We start from the raw sequence: 20,003 nt of genomic DNA on the forward strand, positions 1-20,003 counted from the left end.
TTTTTCTTTTTAATATTTGTGCTGTTTTCCTAGCTGACATTTCCATTTCAAAAACATAGCATGATTCAAGGGTGAAACCTTTAGACTACAGCCATGATGCGATTATGGTCCTGGCCTTACCCCTGGTCTTTGGGCCCTGATGGTCTGATGCTCTTCCAGGTGCAGACTGACTGGAAGGTGACAGCTCAGAGCTGAGAACTGGGAGGGGAAAGCATTTAGATCTTGCCATTAACTTTCCGCTAAGAGGTTAAGTATTTGTGTAGAAAATTAAAAATACATATAAAGTAGGTTTGTTTTGAAGTACAGGTAAATCAGCTCTGTTGTAAGCGATTAGGTCAGCTTCTACCCAAACTTCCTTCAGTTCTTCCTTTTAAAATTTTCTTAGGCATATAATGCAGTGTTCATAAGAGCTGTTCCACCTCTTGTTACCATTTCACCTGTTAATAAAAGATGTTGTCTCTTCCCAAGGATTACTACGGAATTACATTCCCTGCTCCTGCAACCTTGACGGGCAGAGATGGGAGCCTTGCAAACAATCCGTACTCAGGTGAGTGCTGTTTAAAGATGAGGATGGTAAGTGAGATGTGCTGGTTTCTAAATGCAGGTCATTCTGCCGTTGCTGAAAAAGCAATCATTTTTCCCCTCTGTAAGGAGTTAAACCCATCAGTCCAAACTAGTTAAACAAAAGCAAGCATCTCCATCTCAACCCTGCCACTGATGTTTCTTCATGGTTTTGGTCAGTAGTTCCTATGTGGCTTCTTCTGGGTCTAAGGTGGACAGCCTTTGAGAATAAGTGCAGAATTGTTATGAATGTAAACAGCAGTGTCATCTAGTGCCCTTCCCAAGCATATACAGCTGCTTGAAAAATATTCCATAGCTCAGTCATTCTTCTCAAAATGCAACTTGGCTATCTTTCGTTTTTTGACACTGGAATAGACCTCCCCCTAGCAGCTCCCCATACGTCGTTACTGCTGGTTTACTACTTGTATGTTCCCAGCAGGAGCTATATCTAGCAGGCTTTCCCTCACCCTCCCCAAATCTAATAGACATCATTCCCAAAAGCATGTGGTCTAAGAAGCTCTTCCTTATTCCTGCTCTTGCTCTTCAGTTACCAGAGTGCAGAGATGATGCTAATGCCATCCAGGATGTTCAGTCAGTAGTTTTCATCCACTCCCATTTGATTACAATTTAAAACTGTAGCCATAGGCGTTATAATTCCTATAAAGATGGTATTAAGTGTTGTCATAATTCTTGGTAGCCAACAAAAAGGAATACTGGTTGGGAATGAGATAGGTGTGATTTATGTGTGTCACCTCCCTAAAAAACACGTGAACGTGCTGCTCTGTAGGCTGCCAGAAAATGCAAGTGTTCAGGAGTTTTCTGCTTCATAATCACTTCTCTCAGGAGGCTGCTTTTGGGTTAATAATTAAATTTCCCTTCCTACTTCTTCAATAAGGTGGCCCACGATGCAAGCCTTGCTTTCCTGGCCTTCAGCTACTGTCTCCAGAACTTTGGTGGTGTGAGGAACCAGACATCTAACTAGTCATGCTTGACAAATAAACAGACATTGACAAAAACATGCCCGTCACTGCTTCTAAATCCTAACTTGCTTTCAGCCCATGAAGCTTAGCTAATCAGTTTAACCTCCAGGAGAGTTACACTTTAACCCAACAAACATTTGCTCTTTGGCTATTTGCCATCCTTCTGCTTTCAGCGTTTTATTGCAGTGATCTGCTAGTAATGAATCTGCTTGGACCGTGTGAAATGGGTAAGTATTGGTATCTCCATTTTATCAATGGATTAGCCATGGCACGGTGTTCTGTGCCACGAACAGGCAATGTCCCTGTGGCCATCAGGAACAGAGACCGGGAGAGCGCTTCCCATGACCAACTGCAGCCTTTCAGGTGTAGGGTGTGCTCTCTTCTGTAGTATTCAGAGGATTTGAGTCCTTTCAGTCCACCACATTCGGAGTAGCTTTGATAGCTTTTTCTGATTGGTTCTTTCTTGCGCAGGTGACGTAACGAAATTTGGCCGTGGGGATTCTGCCTCCCCTGCTCCTGCCACCACGCTCGCCCAGCCGCAGCAGAGCCAGACGCAGACTCACCACACCACTCAGCAGCCCTTCCTCAACCCGACCCTGCCCCCGGGCTACAGCTACACTGGGTTACCTTATTACGCTGGCGTGCCCGGGGTACCCAGTGCATTCCAGTATGGGCCAACCATGTTTGTAAGTGTGACACCCTACACACCGTAACCCTCCCTTCCTGCTTCTCCACTTGTGCTCTCTCCAGTCCCAACCTACGTCTTGGAATCACAGGGTGGTTTGGGTTGGAAGGGACCTTCAAAGATCATCTAGCCCAGACCCCCTGTCACGGGCAGAGACTTCTTTCAACTAGACCAGGTTGCTCAAAGCCCCATCCAACCTGACCTTGAACAATTCGCAACCCACAGCTTCTTTGGGCAACCTGTTCCAGTGTCTCACCACCCTTGTCGTAAAAAATGTCTTCCTTATGTCCAATCTAAACTTACAGTCTTTCAGTTTAAAATCGTTGGCCTTTGTCCTGTCACTACAAGGCCTGGTAAAAAGCTTTTCTCCATCTTTCTTATAAGTATACTTATAAGTATTTCTTATAAGTTTCTTTAAGTATCAAAATGGCGCAATAAGGCTCTACTCAGAGCCTTTTCTTCATCAGGCTGAACAACCCCAGCTCTCTCAGCCTGTGGTCATCGGAGAGGTGCTCCAGCCCTCTGATAATTTTTTATCTTCTCCTCTGGACCTGCTCTAACAGGTCTATGCCTTTCTCATACTGGGGACTCCAGAGCTGGATGCAGTACTCCAGGTGGGGCCTCACCAGAACAGAGTAGTGTTGTTTTCCCAAGTCTGCAAGGGGTCTCCAAAAAACTTGCAAGCATGAGAAAATGGGTGTAGTCCCTTCTCCAAGAAGACAGGAAATTTGAAAGGCCCGAACTCATGGACTCCTGTGCAGGTCACTGTAGATAGCAGACAGCTGCAGCTCATGGACTGAGTGTGCCTGAAAGCCCTTACCAGTCCCTGGAGAGTCAGCAAGCTGAGAGTGCTTCGGAAGTCCTTTGAGGAGGGAGGAGGCCCCATTAAGTCAGAAAGCAGCACTGGTAGTCCCGGGAGGAGGTGGTGCTCCAGGCAGAAGGGTAGATGACTCTGTTTTAGGGCCCTGTAGGACTGTCTCTTGTGAAACAGCCTCGGGCAGGAGTTGGTGTTTCGTTTGATTCTGAAGGCAGAGCGCTGTGGTTGCTCCTTCTTTCCGTTTGTGGGTAAGAATTTGCTGTTTACAGTCAGTGTGTGAAGGAAGTGTTCAGCCTGTTCTGGGGCAGGATGGCAGTGCCATCCGAGGGACATCTTTAGGAGAAAACTCGGGGCTTGCAGAAATCCACTACAAGAAGTTATTGCTGGAGGTGGGAGTGCCGTGTCCTGGTCCCTGCCGGTGCTCCCGATGGAATTCCATTCCCAGATGGAGTTTCCCGTGGTGAGGTGGAGGTGCCTTCCCCACTAGAGGGCAGAGGGACCTTGTGTTTTGTGTGCAGTTCCTCGCTTAACGGCGCCCTTTGTTGCCTCCCTTGGTCCAGGTGCCTCCAGCATCTGCTAAACAGCACGGAGTCAACCTGAACACGGCCTCGACTCCCTTCCAGCAGGCGAGTGGCTACGGGCAGCACAGCTATGGAGCAGGTATGCTTACCACTGCGCTTCTCACCCCAGCCTCTGCAGAGCTGCTTGCACTCTGTAACACCTTGTCTTGTACACACCGGCAGGCTACGATGACTTAACGCAGGGAACGGCAGCTGGAGAATACAGCAAAGGAGGCTACAGTGGGTCATCTCAAGCACAAAACAAATCTGCTGGCACTGGACCTGGGAAAGGTAACACCTGCGACTTGAGGTTGCTCCTGAGAGGGGTTCGGTAGGGCAGGCTCCCAGTTATTGCCAGTGCTGTGTAGTCAACACAGCAGCCAGCTCTAAACCAGGGTCACGATCCAAGCTGTTTCTCCATCTCCCGTACACAAAATGCTTTTTTAATGGCCCCAGTGTTCCTTCTAAACTTCATGGCTGATCTTTGCGTAAGGATTTGTGTGGCTGATGCACAGCTTTGTCCACGGTTATACCTGGGAGAAAGGATGAGCTGTTTCCTCTGCCAAGGTTTTCTTTGCTGAAGCGTAGTGGTCCTGGAGCAGTGTCGTGTTCTTGAAGCCTGAGCAGTTGGATGCTGCTGCTGAAATGGTCCTCTGCCAAACGATGGCTAGATCTTGAGTTTCTTGGTAGGCACTTGAGATAGCTGAGTGTTAGAGGCAAGCAGAGCAGTTCACACATCTCTGGGCTGTTGTTTCAGCTGCTGTCTGTACACCCTGTAACTCATTGCATTGTTTCATGCCTGGAAATGTTTCCTTTGTGACTGCAAAGGCTTAAGAATTTATACAGCTTATATGGAAGCTTTATTCTGCACATGCTGGTTGGACCTGAGAAGCATATACTGAACTGCTTAGCACTAACTAGTTCATCCTTGGGCTTAAGCAAATACCAAGCATTTGTTGTGCATCTGAAACACCAACTGGACTGTCTTCAGCCAAGTGCTGATCCTGCTCTGTGGAGGAGCAATCCAAAAAAGAGCAGTGTCCTAGGAAGGGCACAGCCTTAGAGCAGTGCACACCTTCTGAGTCCAGTCCTCTGATTCACTGGCCAAAGGAACTGCTGTTTTTATTCTGATCCAAGTGAAATGATTAGAGCTAGTCTTTATAAGACTGTGAATAAGAGGCTGGTTTGAGAGCCACCTCACTGGTGATTGAGTGTTTCTGAGCCTATTGTGCCACCAGCTGGTCCAGGTGGAAGCTGGCCTGAATCAGTGATATTAATCCTCTCCGGGCAGGGGGACAGTGCAGACCTCACCCTTCTGCAGAATGTGAAAGGACAAGGGCTCAAATGTGTAGCAGATGCCGAGTCTCATCGCTCAGCCCACTACTGGAGAGCTCTCTAATGTTGCAGTAGAGCCAAATGCATCCCTAATCCTAGGGGAAAGCTGGCTTTTCACGAGCTTAAATGAGAGTTCAGTGCCGCCAGCTGCTGCCTGGTGAAGAGCGTTTGATCCAAGCGGTAACCGCTGGGTCACAGACGTGGGTGATTTATCCCTACAGTGGGCTGGTTTCCCACTTTGCAGCAGGAGCGAGGAGCTGAGCCCCTTCTTCTGTTCCTATGGGTCTGGCTGTGGGTCTGAGAGCACAGAGAACCCCACCAGGCTGTCTGGCAGCCACAGCAGGACTTGTGGTGGTTGACTTTGCCATTGTCAGTGGCTTTTTTTTTTTGTTTTCCAGGTGTTTCTGTGACCTCAAGTAACACAGGTGTGCCTGATATCAGTGGCTCAGTCTACAACAAGACTCAGGTGAGCCACGCTGGACCCTCCTCCCTTGTGGCCTAAGTCCAGCCCAACGGCTGTCCCTGGGGAGTGCTGGCAGCTGGGGTCGGTCTCAGGGTCACCAGCCATGGCATTTCTTATGCTGGCTCTGTTTGCTGTTGGAGAGGGGTCTTGTTTTCAGTCCCACCACTTCTGCCACGTCAGGTGCTGAGGGCAGCTGCTGGTATAGCAGCTCTGTGCTGCTGCACGCTGCCCTGTGTGTGCTCTGTCCTGGGTGCAGGTGAAATGTGATGGTGCTATTGTTTTTAGTCAAAATAGCCCCCAAAGCAGGCGGGTCAAGAGGACGTTTGCTTTTCACCAGAGAGACTGGTCGGTAGTGCCCACCCCGATGACCCCAGGTGGGAGTGCTGCTCAGCGTACACCTTGATGGGGAAGGCAGAAAAGTGCTTTGACAAGCTGTAGTGTGCAGTGGGCTTACATCCACCTCCTGTGTTCCCATTTTTGTCCCCTCAGCTGGGGGAACTGGTGTCTGGCTGGGATCCACGCTTACAGGTAGGAAGCCAGCTCTTAGCTACACACTCAGCATTAAGGGTCAAGCTTTGGCCGTGGGGGGGAAAATCTTACTGCAAGTTCTTCTTATATTTTTGTTGGACTGCCTTGGGTAGGTCAAGTAATTCCAGGCTGAGCTCCCGCAACATTTGAGGGACTGATTTCAGGCAGCTGCTGCCATCCCATGTCCCGCTGAGTAGAAAGAGGTCAGGGGAAAAAGAGGAACACAGTAGCTGTGGAAATAAAAATAAAATAAAATGTCGGAGGCATTAGTGCAGAAATGTGGGTGGGAGCAGGAGCTGAAACTCCTCTGCTGAAGGGCTTGCAGGTATTCGATGTGACCTGGCTTGCTCACGGGGTTGCTGAAAGGTTCAGGAGATGTCTGTTTGGGCCACTTTTGTCTGGTCTCTGTTGGGGCTCTCACACTGGTCTCCGTGTCCCCTTTGCCTCTCATGCAGACTTTTGACAAGCAGGGATTCCATGCTGGCACGCCACCTCCTTTCAGCCTGCCCTCTGCTCTGGGATCGACTGGGCCCCTGAACCCTGGTGCTGCCCCGGGTTATGCTCCAGCCCCGTTTCTCCATATCCTGCCTGCTCATCAGCAGCCTCATTCCCAGATGCTGCATCACCATCTTCAGCAAGATGGGCAGGTGAGTCGGCCCCTCCTGCCTCTACAGCGTGCCCGAGGGCATCCCACTGGGGCTCTGGGTGGTTTGTGCTTCCTTCTGGATTCTGCTTTGCTCACTGGGGAGGTGCCTCGACAGTGATGGCAGAGTGATAGACTCGATGCCGTTGACCAAGTTGGGGAGGGAACCTCCTCAAGTTGAGCAAGGGCAAGTGGTGCTGCACCACAAGCAAAAGGTGCTGCACCTGAGGAGGAACAACCTCACATGCCAATACATGCTGGGGGCCAAAGCAGCTTGGCAGAAAAGGCCCTGGGGGGTCCTGGTGAATACCAAGTTGACCATAAGCCTGCATGTGCCCTCACCATGAAAAAGGCCAACGGCATCCTGGGCTGCATTAGGCAAAATATCACCTATTCGAGGTCAGAGGAGGACATCCTTCCCCTCTACTCAGCACTGGTGAGGCCACACTGGGAGTGCTGTTGGGCTCCCCAGTACAAGGGAGACATGGATACACTGGCAAGTCCAACAGAGGGCCACAAGGATGATGATCATCTCTCCTATGAGGAAAGGCTGAGAGAGCTGGGACAGTTCAGCCTGGAGAAGTGGAGGCTCAGGGAGGATCTTACCAATGTATATAAATACCTGAAAGGATGGTGTAAAGGGGGTGGAACCAGTCTCTTCCCAGAGGTGCCCAGTGACAAGACCAGAGGCAGTGGGCACAAACTGAAATACAGAAGGTTCCCTCTGAATATCAGGAAACACTTTTTTACTGGGGTGGTGACCAAGCAAGGACACAGATTGCCTGGGGAGGTTGTGAAGTCTCCATCCTTGGAGCTGTCTGGACACGGTCGTGGGCAACCGACTCTAGGTGACCCTGCTTGGGCAGAGGGGTTGGACAAGATGCCTCGAGAGATCCCTGCCAGCCTCAGTCAGCCCGTGGTGCTGTGAAGAGGCCATCCTGGTGTGGGGTGTTGGAGGGATGGGTTGTGGGGTGTGAAGCTGGGGCAGGTGCTGCTGTCCCCTGGCTGCAACTCATACTGTAGCTCGGGGGGAAAATGAGGCATCCCCTTGCAGGCTGCATGTTGGCTCCCATTGCTGATGTGGTTTCAACCAGCCCAACAGCCCCTACAGCGCCCTTTCCTCACTGTAAGTGTTCCCTGAAAAAACAGAGCGTTCTACATTAGAGTCCAGAAATAGGAGATGACTTCTGTCTCCGAATGTGTGACATTCTTGGCTGGCGCCCTGCCTCCCTTCACCTTGGGAGACCTCCTTTGCTGTCCCCAGTCCTGCTCCTCTCCTTCCCTGTGCTTCAGCCTGGCGTGTTGGGGGGGGGGTCCCATTTTTGTCCCCTCAGCTGGGGGAACTGGTGTCTGGCTGGGATCCACGCTTACAGGTAGGAAGCCAGCTCTTAGCTACACACTCAGCATTAAGGGTCAAGCTTTGGCCGTGGGGGGGAAAATCTTACTGCAAGTTCTTCTTATATTTTTGTTGGACTGCCTTGGGTAGGTCAAGTAATTCCAGGCTGAGCTCCCGCAACATTTGAGGGACTGATTTCAGGCAGCTGCTGCCATCCCATGTCCCGCTGAGTAGAAAGAGGTCAGGGGAAAAAGAGGAACACAGTAGCTGTGGAAATAAAAATAAAATAAAATGTCGGAGGCATTAGTGCAGAAATGTGGGTGGGAGCAGGAGCTGAAACTCCTCTGCTGAAGGGCTTGCAGGTATTCGATGTGACCTGGCTTGCTCACGGGGTTGCTGAAAGGTTCAGGAGATGTCTGTTTGGGCCACTTTTGTCTGGTCTCTGTTGGGGCTCTCACACTGGTCTCCGTGTCCCCTTTGCCTCTCATGCAGACTTTTGACAAGCAGGGATTCCATGCTGGCACGCCACCTCCTTTCAGCCTGCCCTCTGCTCTGGGATCGACTGGGCCCCTGAACCCTGGTGCTGCCCCGGGTTATGCTCCAGCCCCGTTTCTCCATATCCTGCCTGCTCATCAGCAGCCTCATTCCCAGATGCTGCATCACCATCTTCAGCAAGATGGGCAGGTGAGTCGGCCCCTCCTGCCTCTACAGCGTGCCCGAGGGCATCCCACTGGGGCTCTGGGTGGTTTGTGCTTCCTTCTGGATTCTGCTTTGCTCACTGGGGAGGTGCCTCGACAGTGATGGCAGAGTGATAGACTCGATGCCGTTGACCAAGTTGGGGAGGGAACCTCCTCAAGTTGAGCAAGGGCAAGTGGTGCTGCACCACAAGCAAAAGGTGCTGCACCTGAGGAGGAACAACCTCACATGCCAATACATGCTGGGGGCCAAAGCAGCTTGGCAGAAAAGGCCCTGGGGGGTCCTGGTGAATACCAAGTTGACCATAAGCCTGCATGTGCCCTCACCATGAAAAAGGCCAACGGCATCCTGGGCTGCATTAGGCAAAATATCACCTATTCGAGGTCAGAGGAGGACATCCTTCCCCTCTACTCAGCACTGGTGAGGCCACACTGGGAGTGCTGTTGGGCTCCCCAGTACAAGGGAGACATGGATACACTGGCAAGTCCAACAGAGGGCCACAAGGATGATGATCATCTCTCCTATGAGGAAAGGCTGAGAGAGCTGGGACAGTTCAGCCTGGAGAAGTGGAGGCTCAGGGAGGATCTTACCAATGTATATAAATACCTGAAAGGATGGTGTAAAGGGGGTGGAACCAGTCTCTTCCCAGAGGTGCCCAGTGACAAGACCAGAGGCAGTGGGCACAAACTGAAATACAGAAGGTTCCCTCTGAATATCAGGAAACACTTTTTTACTGGGGTGGTGACCAAGCAAGGACACAGATTGCCTGGGGAGGTTGTGAAGTCTCCATCCTTGGAGCTGTCTGGACACGGTCGTGGGCAACCGACTCTAGGTGACCCTGCTTGGGCAGAGGGGTTGGACAAGATGCCTCGAGAGATCCCTGCCAGCCTCAGTCAGCCCGTGGTGCTGTGAAGAGGCCATCCTGGTGTGGGGTGTTGGAGGGATGGGTTGTGGGGTGTGAAGCTGGGGCAGGTGCTGCTGTCCCCTGGCTGCAACTCATACTGTAGCTCGGGGGGAAAATGAGGCATCCCCTTGCAGGCTGCATGTTGGCTCCCATTGCTGATGTGGTTTCAACCAGCCCAACAGCCCCTACAGCGCCCTTTCCTCACTGTAAGTGTTCCCTGAAAAAACAGAGCGTTCTACATTAGAGTCCAGAAATAGGAGATGACTTCTGTCTCCGAATGTGTGACATTCTTGGCTGGCGCCCTGCCTCCCTTCACCTTGGGAGACCTCCTTTGCTGTCCCCAGTCCTGCTCCTCTCCTTCCCTGTGCTTCAGCCTGGCGTGTTGGGGGGGGGGGATGGTGCATCCCTGCGCTGCTCCTTGGTGTCTCTGTGGATTGTGAGATGCCGAGATGCTGCAGAGCAGGAGCAGACCTGTTCAGGGGGGAGCGTCGCTGTGTTGGTGGGTGTCAGGGCTGTCCCCAGGGGGTGGCAGCTCTTCCGGTGACTTTTAGAGCAGGGCTTGTTTTTTCTGCGGGTGCTGATGCCCACGTCTCCTTCCTTTCCAATTTCTAGGGTGGATCTGGTCAACGCAACCAACCCAGCACCATGCAGCAAAAGTCTCAGGCTACCAAAACCGCCTATGGCACTTCTCCATACTGGACAAACTAAATCCGACACCGGGGAGGGGGGAAAGAGTGAAAGGAGACGAGGGGAAAACAAAAAGAAAGAAAGAAAAAAAAAAAACAAACAAACCACAAAAACAAACGAAAGAAAAGAGAAGAGAAAAAGGAAAAAAAAAAAAAAAGAGTCCAGAAATAGGAGATGACTTCTGTCTCCGAATGTGTGACATTCTTGGCTGGCGCCCTGCCTCCCTTCACCTTGGGAGACCTCCTTTGCTGTCCCCAGTTCTGCTGCTCGCCTTCCCTGTGCTTCAGCCTGGCGTGTTGGGGGGGGGGATGGTGCATCCCTGCGCTGCTCCTTGGTGTCTCTGTGGATTGTGAGATGCCGAGATGCTGCAGAGCAGGAGCAGACCTGTTCAGGGGGGAGCGTCGCTGTGTTGGTGGGTGTCAGGGCTGTCCCCAGGGGGTGGCAGCTCTTCTGGTGACTTTCAGAGCAGGGCTCGTTTTTCTGCGGGTGCTGATGCCCACGTCTCCTTCCTTTCCAATTTCTAGGGTGGATCTGGTCAACGCAACCAACCCAGCACCATGCAGCAAAAGTCTCAGGCTACCAAAACCGCCTATGGCACTTCTCCATACTGGACAAACTAAATCCGACACCGGGGAGGGGGGAAAGAGTGAAAGGAGACGAGGGGAAAACAAAAAGAAAGAAAGAAAAAAAAAAAACAAACAAACCACAAAAACAAACGAAAGAAAAGAGAAGAGAAAAAGGAAAAAAAAAAAAAAAGAAAAGAGATGATGAAGCCCATTCCTGGAATTATTAGGAGAAGAAGTAACTGCTCAGCCAAACATCCGTGCGGGGAGAACTACAACCAGCCAGCCATCCTCTGTGTGACTCGCCCGCTTCCTCTTTGAGTTGCTGTTGTATGTAATATATTTATGTATGTATTTGTAAATGTAATAGAGCCTAAATGTGGTTTTCTGCATCTTGCAGCCTGTTTTATTTTCTTTGTAGGAAAACTAATTATTCATTTCCCATCTGCACCAGGGCATCCTTCCTTGTTTTTTTGAGCTCTATGGGCTTTATAACTGTCAAAGACAAACTGCACCATTTACTATTTTTTGAGCTGGAGCCCATCTATTTAATGCAGTTCTAAATTCAGGAAAATAAAGAGGCCTGGCCTACCCCCCCAAAAAAAACAGAATCAGGATGTGTCCTGTTGGTTTGATTTCTGTCCCCGATATAGCTTTTACTTAAAGAGTGGAAAAAAAAAAAAAAAAAGGAAGAAAAATTGTTTTGTGGGCCTACCCCTTTTTCATTTGCCCCCCTCCCTCATGCCATGGAAGACAAACTCTCATGGGCAGTTTGGTCGCTGTGGCCCTGAGTTGCAGTCTCACCTTTTTGTTTTTCAATTTTTGAATAATAAAAAAAAAAAAAAAAAAGCAGACAGGGTTTTCTTTTCTGTTTGTGGGGTTTTTTTTTTTTCTGTTTGTTTCTCTCTAGCAAGAGACTTTGGATGGCTCAGTGTGTCCTGGAACCTCCTTTGCATCATTAGAGGCAAAAACTATGTAGCGGTTTCTTAAATAAAGTATAAGCTGTGTCTTGTACCTCTTTCTGCCCTGAGCCACCCTGCCCAGGAAAGCCAGAGCTACTGGATGGAAACTTCACCTGTCCCTTCCCACTTTTTTAAAAACAAAGACCTCAGAGGCAACTCCTGGTCCTTCTTGTCCTGCACCAGTGCGGTGAATGTTTTAGGAGTTTCATTTCTTTATAGCCCTTTCTCCACCTAATAAAGATCTGAGCATTATCACTGGTGTCTGTCTGCATTTTCGGAGGCTCCAGCAGCAGCTTTGCTGCCATGGCCCGTCCCCTTCCTGTGACAGAAGCCAGCTGGCAGGCACCGAGCAGCAGATGGGTCTGAGGGGACGTGGGCCACCAGGACGAAGGTGAGTGCACCTCCCTGCTGGGAGTCCACGGGCACCTGCAGCGGGGACAAGATCCCAGGAGCACCCTGATGTCCCTGCCTTTGCTGTCCTCTGGCCTCCCGCTCTGTCCCAAGTCCCTCTGGAGCCCCAGGCCCATCCTCCTGAGCCTCCTGCAGCAGAGGTGGGTAAACGTGAAGCCGTACGTGTCGCACAGCAGGCGAGGGGCTTTCTTGCACTTCCCAATTCTCTTTCAGGACTCACAAGAAAAAAAAAATATATTTCAATATATTTCTACCATAAGAACCACTTTTCTTCCTTAGAGTCTTTTCTTCCAGCTTTCAGGTCCTGTGAGACCCACCTGGGGAGGGGTCGGTGTCAACCAGGTCTCCCCCCTACCCTCTGAGGAGCACAAGGTGAACTCCCCTGCCCTTCCTCTGCCTCGGGGATGCCGTCTGGAGGAGAGCCCAAAGTCTTCTGCAGGCTGGGAACTTGGTGTCACCTGAACCGGGGGCTGCCCCAGCACCTCGTTTACCCACAGCCAGAGCTGCTGCCACGTGAGGAGAAGTTTGTTTCTTTGAGAAACAAACTCACCCAAAGCCCAAAGAACCTGAGTTTCTCGTTTGCAGAAATGGGCTGTTGGTCTGTGCTGGTGGCTGGGGGTGTGGGGACAGCTGGAAGGGCAGCCCCTGGGCCCCAGGTTGGCTGCGGGTTCCACCAGGGCTCCAGCAGCAGCCATTTCTTCTCTGGTCCCCACCACCTCCCACGGGCTGATGGTTGAGCTGCAGCTGCTCAGCTCCACTCAGCCCTGCAGGAGAGGGAAAACCAAACCTGCCCAGCAGGGTTTACCCAGCGCAGGGTGGACTGGAGAGAGGTTGTCCTGCCCTTGGTACCACACCTTCTGCTGTGGGCAGCCTGGTGCTGTGGGAGCTGGGCAGGAGAGAGACACAAGCCTGATCCCCCACAGAAGGCCCAGACACCACCATCCCTCGCCTTCCTGGTCCCCGAAGTGGAGACTCCTCTAGGGCTGCAGCTGGAGTCATGGAGCCATAGAATGGTTTGGGTTAGAAGGGATCTTGGAGATCATTGAGTTCCAACCCCCCTGCCATGGGCAGGGACACCTCCCACCAGACCAGGTTGCTCAAAGCTCCATCTGGCCTTGAACACCTCCAGGGATGGGGCATCCACAGCTTCTCTGGGCAACCTGTTCCAGTGTCTCACCACCCTCACAGTGAAAAATTTCTTCACTGTTCCTCCTGCATGGCCATGAAGCAGACGTGCCCTGCCCATGTTGGACTCAGCAGTTGCTGCACTGCAAAGGATGCCAAGTGCAGCGAGTCCAACTCCTCTACACCTGTCCTGCTACTTTTAGCAGCGGGGTGCTGCAAACCCAAACTTCTCCACTCTTGAGCTTGCAGGGACCAGCACAGGCCAGGCAGGGCCAGCAATGATGACTCAGTTCCTCTCCCAACCTTCTGCACCAGGTCAAAACCCCCAACCCAGCCAACACACGCTCACTGCCTTGTCTTGACCATCTGAGGAGCACCCTGCTCCTGTCCTGCCAGGGAACCCACCACTCCCAAGTCCTACCTCCCTGCGATGGTCACATGAGACCAGGAACCATCTTCCCCTTGGTCCCCGTCCCCCTCCCTGGTGACTCAGGGAGACCACACACCATGGTGAAGCCCATGGCCTTTGGCCAAAGCACGTCTCCATGTCAGGTCATTCTCTAGGCTGGGGTTCAGGCAGGCAGCCTCAAACAGCAGCTTCGTTTTCCAACAACAGCCCTAAAGATCTTTATGTCTGTGGACAGGCACTGACTCTGGAACAGCACTGAACTTGTGAAGAACAGGTGTTATCCCAAGCTTTAAATACCCCATGCAAATAAATCCCCGGGTCAACCAACAGGGTAGTAACAGCACAGGAGTGTTTTCATTTCACATTTTTATTAGTAGACAGATGTGCAGAAAAGACAAAATATAACTACTGAAGGGGAAGACAACACAAAAAAAATTGCATCAGTTAATTATTTCTGGTAAATTATACTGAAGGAAAAAAAAAAAAAAGAAGGAAAACATCTGGGATTTCAGCTAAGAAAAGACTACTAAGAAATCTAGTGTACCCTGCTGGTTTCAGAATGGTTGAAAACTGCATTTGGAGGGGCACGTAGTTGCAAATGTAAACGCTAATATTGGCTGAGACGGGAGAAAAGGGTTAAGGAAAAAAAAAAGCAGAATACACAGATCAGGTAAACATTTGTCTGCAATGTCTTAAATATTTTCCAAAAAAAAAAACAACAACCAAACACCTCATACTTCAGTTTGTATCTCAGAGAAAAGGAAACCAGCAAGTCAACAAGCAATGACACTGCACAGGACAGTGGGGAAAAGAAATTAGTCTGGTTAAGGTAGGAGCTCTCAAAATAGGTTGCTTTTTTTTTTTTTTTTTTTTGTTTGCTTTTTTCCTCTTTAAAAAAGGGTTAACAGAAGGGTCATGATAATGCATCTTACAACACCAAGCTTGAAAAATACAAGTCACTGGAGAGTATACAGTGAAGACGGTCAAAAGTACAAGGGAAATCCTGAAAGATGCAGTATGCTCTTTTCAAACCGCCTCCCCGGCACAGCCAGCGTTGCCACACTCTGCTCCCCGGCTCCCCAACAGCCCTCCCTCCCCACAAAGATGGAGCTCCGTGTCCCTGCCCCGCTGTGGCCCCCCAAGACCAGTCCAGGAGCCCCACAGACCCTCCTCACCGACACCAGCGCTGCCCTCACAGGGCCCGAGTGGAGCTGGGGGGTGCCCCACACCATCGCAGGATGCAGGGGATCCCCCTCCCCCGCCAGCTCCAAAAATCACCAGGGGCTTTGCTGGAAGGATGAGTTGAAGGAGACCATGTGGACAACTTTTTTTTTTGGGGTGGGAGAGGGGCAAGGGGGTCCATCTGCCCCCAGGCAACATGCAAGCAGGAGGGCAGAAGGTCACAGGGAGCACAGGGAAGGGGGACACAGGAGGGATCACCACTTGGGCTGCCCTGACACCACCAGGGGCAGAGGGACCCACCAGCCACCCATCCTTGGGGTGGAGGAGCAGGGTCTGGTCCCTGCTGCACCAAATCCCCACCAGGCAGCACCTGGAAACCCCATCATCTGCCTCCCCTCCCTTCACACAGAGTCCATCCAGCCTTCCTCCCCTCCCCGAGGGCTGCCTCCCCCTCCTCTCCCTCCAGGCAGAAGGGAGTTCACTCCCACCACAGCACCCCTGGGAGGGGACCACAGCTGGTGACGTACCATTGAAAACCCTGAGATACACAAGTTTGGGGGGGTTTTGTGGGGGGGGGCACAATGAAATGCCCCCACAGCTCTGATCAGGGTAACTGCTCCTGGGGTTGCCAGGGCCAGTGCAGGAGGCCAGGGCTGGCCACCCATCATGCAGAAGGAGAACTCAGGCCACAAGCACCACAGCCCAGAACAAGAGCACACTGTAACAGGGGGAGGGGGACCAAGGAGGAGGGTTCTGCAGGGATGAGCATGCGGGGTGTCCCATCCCCCCCTCCCCAAAACCCCTTGCCCAGGAGGGAGAGCCCTAATCTCTGCCAAGGGCTCCCAAAAAAACATGCAGGAGGCCACGCTCAGTGCCCCAGCTGAAGCTTGCTGCCAAACAGCCTGTCAGACCCTGCCCCTGGACACCCCCCTTCCAGCCTGAAAGTGCTGCTCACCCCACTCCTGTGGGGCCACACACCCTCACCAGCACCCCCAGCCTGGGAGACATCCCTCCCCATCAGCCACCCCGGGCAGGAAAAGGGACCTTGGGCCTCTGCTGGCCCCACAGAGCTGCCTTTGCCAACACAGGACCCACACCAGCAACAGCAAGAAGGCAAGGAGGGGGGTGTTGGGGGCTGCGGGGGCTGCTGACACCCACTGGGGCAGGAGGGCACCCGTCTCCCCCTGCCAAAAATGAATTCAGGATGGGCCTTGGACCAATGGGCAGGGGGAGGTGCTTCTGTTCTCCCCCTTCCCCCCAACACAGCGAGGGGGAGGTGGCAGCAGACGGCAGCAGCGCAGATAAACTGAGCTCTCCCCCTACCCCAACCTAGTCTGGGGGAAAAAAAACCAACCCAAAAAAAATTAAAAATAAAAAAATTAAAAAATAAATAGCAACCCAGGGCTCAGTTGCACAGACATGAAGTGTTAAGTGTTTATTTTAGGGTTCATATCACAAGCCTTTTTCCGTGACAAAGCTGATTGTGCCCGCTGGGGGCTCCAGGGGCCAGCTGTTTCCCAGCTTGAGCAGGCCGAAAAGGAATACTGTACCTTTCAGTGACATCCCACCAAGCTCAACACACAGTAGCTTTACACTCTCCGCCCCACACCTTATAAAGGAAAAGCCACCACCACAAGGCTAAACGAATGTACACACGCTATTATTGTAAATGGAGCAGCTAAACCTTGGCAATTTGCTTTGTGTGGATTTTTTTTTTTTGTTTTTCTTCCCAGTGAATGCAGCACTTGAGCTCCCGAAAACCCAGCTTCCAATGGGTTTATTCCAGCTTTAAATACATTAAACATCTCAATGCAAGACTGTATTTAATTCAAGAACCTAAACATGAGCAAACCTCTTTTCGCTGTGAGCGCTTTGTAAAGAAGTGAAAAGGGGAGTTTTTTTTTTAAAAAAAAAAAAAAAAATCATAATACAGTGATGAAAGGGTTAAGAATGCAAGAATTCAGACATTCTGTGGAGGGTCTCTAAGAGGTCCATAAAAAAGGAGCAAACAGATCCATACAACAGGAGACAGCAGGAGACAAAGTTTGTTTTTTCTTTTTTTTTTTTTTGTTTGTTTGTGTGTTTGTTTTTTTGATCCCCCCCCCCAACTTTTTTGCTCGACTGCTGCTAGATTACCGCTGCTCCCTTCTGGCCTGAGTCGGCAGGGCAGTACAGGGGCATGGAGGGGAGCAGGTCACGACTCCTCGTTGCCAGAATCGTCGTCGTCGTAACAGTCGGCATCCTCCTCCTCCTCGTCTTCGTCGTCAATGTCGTCGTCGTACAAGTCGTCGTAAAGCAAATCCGAACTGTTGTCATTGGAAGGCACTTTAGTTTTGATGCAGTACTCTGCCAGCGTAGTGGGGACCTTCACGCCATCCTTCTCTGCCTCGGCTTTGGTGGCCAAAACCTGCTTCCTGCAGGGAGAAGGACACAGCAACGTGAGCAAAAAGAGCTCAAACCCACCACCTCCCAGCAGCTCCAGGTCAGGAGAGATGATGTTTGGTGGAAGCAGCTCGAGAAACAGACCCAGCTCCTGCAGCCCCAGGCTTGGGAAGCACCTGCAGAACACCCGCTCTCAGCAAGGTGTGAAACCAGTCCCTCTACAGGACGGGGCTCCCTGAGGGACCTCCGAGGGAATCCCACCTCCTTTGCCACAGAAGGGATGGTGGGGGATATCCCAAGACACTGCCACAAACCCAGGCTGGCAGCAGTTCCCTGTCACCCCAGGGATGGCACTCGGGCTGTGGTGGCACCATGGCTGCCTCCCTCCCAAGGAGCACTCATCACCCCATCTCATCACCCAGCCACACTCTGTATATGGAGCACGTCCAGCTCTGCTGGAGCCCGTGGAGCTGAAGGGAACAAAGATGCCCTCCCAGCCAGGGGCACATCCTGCACCCCCACTCAGCAGAGTCCATGGGGACATGGGTATTGTCCCAGCCTGCCCATCTGTGCCTCAACAGCCCCACAGGCTCAGCTTCACACCCGCTCCCCACAGCAGCTGGGGAACCCACAAACTCTTCAAAGGACAGTCAGGATTGAGCCCTGCTTCCAGCTTGCCCAATTCCTGCTGATATTCCCTCAAACCAGAGGGACAAGATTATGATTCACAAGTGTGTTAAGCACAGAATGAGTCAGGTGCAGCCAGGTTGGATCCCATCCCATCCCATCCCATCCCGAGCAGCGCCCCAAGGCACACAGGGACTTCCACTGGGATTGGCCAGCAGCCAGTAGGATTTTGCAGAGCATCAGTGCCAGATCAGGCTGAATAAAGAACAATTTAAAGGCAAATCAGCCCAGTCCTCCCGCTGCAGGAGCCTGCCCTGCCTCTGTGCGCTGGAAATCCCAAGAGGGAAGGGAAGCGTGGACTTGGGAATAAGATGGTAAATTTCATTTCCAAAGCAGCAGCCGCAGGGAGGAGCGGGGGTTTCAGCCAATTCTGTTTTGCAGGATTCAAAGCAGGAGGCTGACAGCGTGGCAAAGCTCACCTTATGATTTCAGCGTACTCCTTGTCTTTTCCTTTACTGTCCCTCCATTTCCTGAACATGACCGACGCATCCACGTTGGCAGGAGAGAACGTGTTGGGCTCGTTAAGCAAAGAGATTACGCTCAGTAGGATAGTCCTGGAAAAGGGAACCACAACAGCAGGGTCAGAGCCGGCGCGTCCCCGCATTCTGGATGCCAACAGCTTCTTTAGAACAAGTTCCTGATGCCTCACCTAAGTCAAAAAACTTAAGCCAAGGATAATATCTGAAGAGATTCGAAGAGCAGGTATTTATGAACCTCAGACCCTGGCCACCAGCGTAGGGAAGGTGACACAATACAAACCTCAAGGATCTCATCTGACTACAGACCACCTTGTCCGTGCACGTGCTTGTGACGGGACAGCAGGCAAAGCCAGGATCAGCCCAGAACTCAGCCTGTCCACGCCACCTGTGGATGGTGCAGGGCTGGAGACCTGCTTGGTGAGCCTGTTCCCGGTGACATCCAGCCTCCCAGCAGAAAGCCAGGCTCTTCGCCCTTCCCTGCGCAGGGAGAGGGACCACCACCCAAGGCCACCAGAGAAAGCTGCCCTGCTTTCCCTGCCCCACAGGGCAGATGTTTTCCAATCCCCAGGGCAAGCTGCCAAGGGCCCAGCAGCATTTGGCTGCTGGTGCTCAGCAAAGCCAGTGGCAGCCAGACCCGCAAACAGACAGACAGACAGACAGCCTGGGCTTAGCAGCACTACAAAGCTTGCTGCCCCACTCTGCTGGCATTTCCCAGGGGCAAACACCACCTTCTCCTGCATTTCCTACAACCCTCTGCACTTCAGAGCTCTGCACACCCATCCACCCGCCTGTAGCTACCACCACAACAGCTTCACGCGTCCCAGGTGGTCCCACTGGCAACAGCTTTCCATTTAAATGAAAAGGAAGAATGAAAGACAAGGAGTAGGTCCTGGAATACAACAGGACATAGCGACTGCTTTGCAAAACCTGTCCAAAGGAGACTACAGCCCCTGCTGCTCTTGCGTTGCATTCAGAGCAGCCTGTGCCGAGCACATCCACCAGATCATGTATCTGGGACACGGTTCCAGGGAATGCTTGGCCATTTGCATGCAGAGTTTCCTGAAATGTTTTGAAACCAAACACTTGTGTCTGGCCAGGCTGTTCAGCACAGCTATCAGGAGAGTCTTATACAATTTATTTTCCAAGTTATATAAATCAGTAGGAAAAGAGAACAGCAGCTCTGGCAAAAGAACCTGTCTGATCAGACTGGAATGATGGGCAGAAGAGAGACCGTCTCCTACTTGATCTCAAGAATTCATTTAAAAGCCTTTGATTCCCAGCAAAGAGGCTGTAAATCCAGCGTGTCAGCTCCAGCATCGCTGCAGCCGCTCGACTGCGGAGCAAGCAAAGCCTGGGGAAGGCCAAGGACAGGAATTCATGTCTGGATTTGGCATCTGCTCCACCACACCTCCATCAACACAACCAGGAGAAGCTGATTTCCACTGCGGTGCTCCAAGGCTCCAAAAGTCACTGCAAAGCTACTTACATACACCAAGGCAACTGTCTATTAGAGGTGAAGCTCCCTGCACTGTTCATTCCTGGGCCAGCTCCACCACTGCTGATACCTTGGGAGCGTTCCTGGGCCAGCTCGTTAGACCAGCTCCACCA

General features: G+C 51.7%; 2 protein-coding genes across 7 annotated transcripts in view; one reads left to right on the forward strand and one right to left on the reverse strand.

The window, feature by feature from the left end:
- The first annotated feature begins 274 nt into the window (after positions 1–274).
- LOC106892306 (ubiquitin-associated protein 2-like) lies at positions 275–10,320 on the forward strand. 4 transcript variants are annotated; one of them, XM_014949399.1, is made up of 8 exons: positions 436–547; positions 2,013–2,227; positions 3,604–3,703; positions 3,787–3,894; positions 5,337–5,404; positions 5,891–5,929; positions 6,385–6,576; positions 10,121–10,318. In XM_014949399.1, exons 1-8 carry the CDS (start codon positions 451–453, stop codon positions 10,214–10,216), a joined length of 915 nt encoding a protein of 304 aa, XP_014804885.1. In that variant the 5' UTR covers positions 436–450; the 3' UTR covers positions 10,217–10,318. The 4 variants fall into 4 exon arrangements, with proteins under 4 accessions (XP_014804887.1, XP_014804888.1, XP_014804885.1 ...); XM_014949401.1 differs by lacking the exon at positions 3,787–3,894 and having other exon boundaries at positions 275–547; positions 10,121–10,320; XM_014949400.1 differs by lacking the exon at positions 5,891–5,929 and having other exon boundaries at positions 10,121–10,314.
- Positions 10,321–14,518: 4,198 nt separating this feature from the next.
- The window catches only part of UBE2R2 (ubiquitin conjugating enzyme E2R 2), a 53,325-nt gene continuing 47,840 nt past the window's right edge, over positions 14,519–20,003 (reverse strand). For all 3 annotated transcript variants that reach the window (XM_014949379.1, XM_014949381.1, XM_014949380.1), the window contains 2 exons: positions 18,336–18,470; positions 14,519–17,261 (listed from right to left, as the gene is read on the reverse strand). In XM_014949379.1, coding sequence (XP_014804865.1) covers positions 17,042–17,261; positions 18,336–18,470 — 355 coding nt within the window. In that variant the 3' untranslated portion in view covers positions 14,519–17,041. The remainder of the gene's footprint in view (positions 17,262–18,335; positions 18,471–20,003) is intronic.

This window comes from Calidris pugnax, unplaced genomic scaffold (assembly GCF_001431845.1).
Source record: "Calidris pugnax isolate Ruff unplaced genomic scaffold, ASM143184v1 scaffold144, whole genome shotgun sequence".
Lineage (NCBI taxonomy): Eukaryota > Metazoa > Chordata > Aves > Charadriiformes > Scolopacidae > Calidris > Calidris pugnax.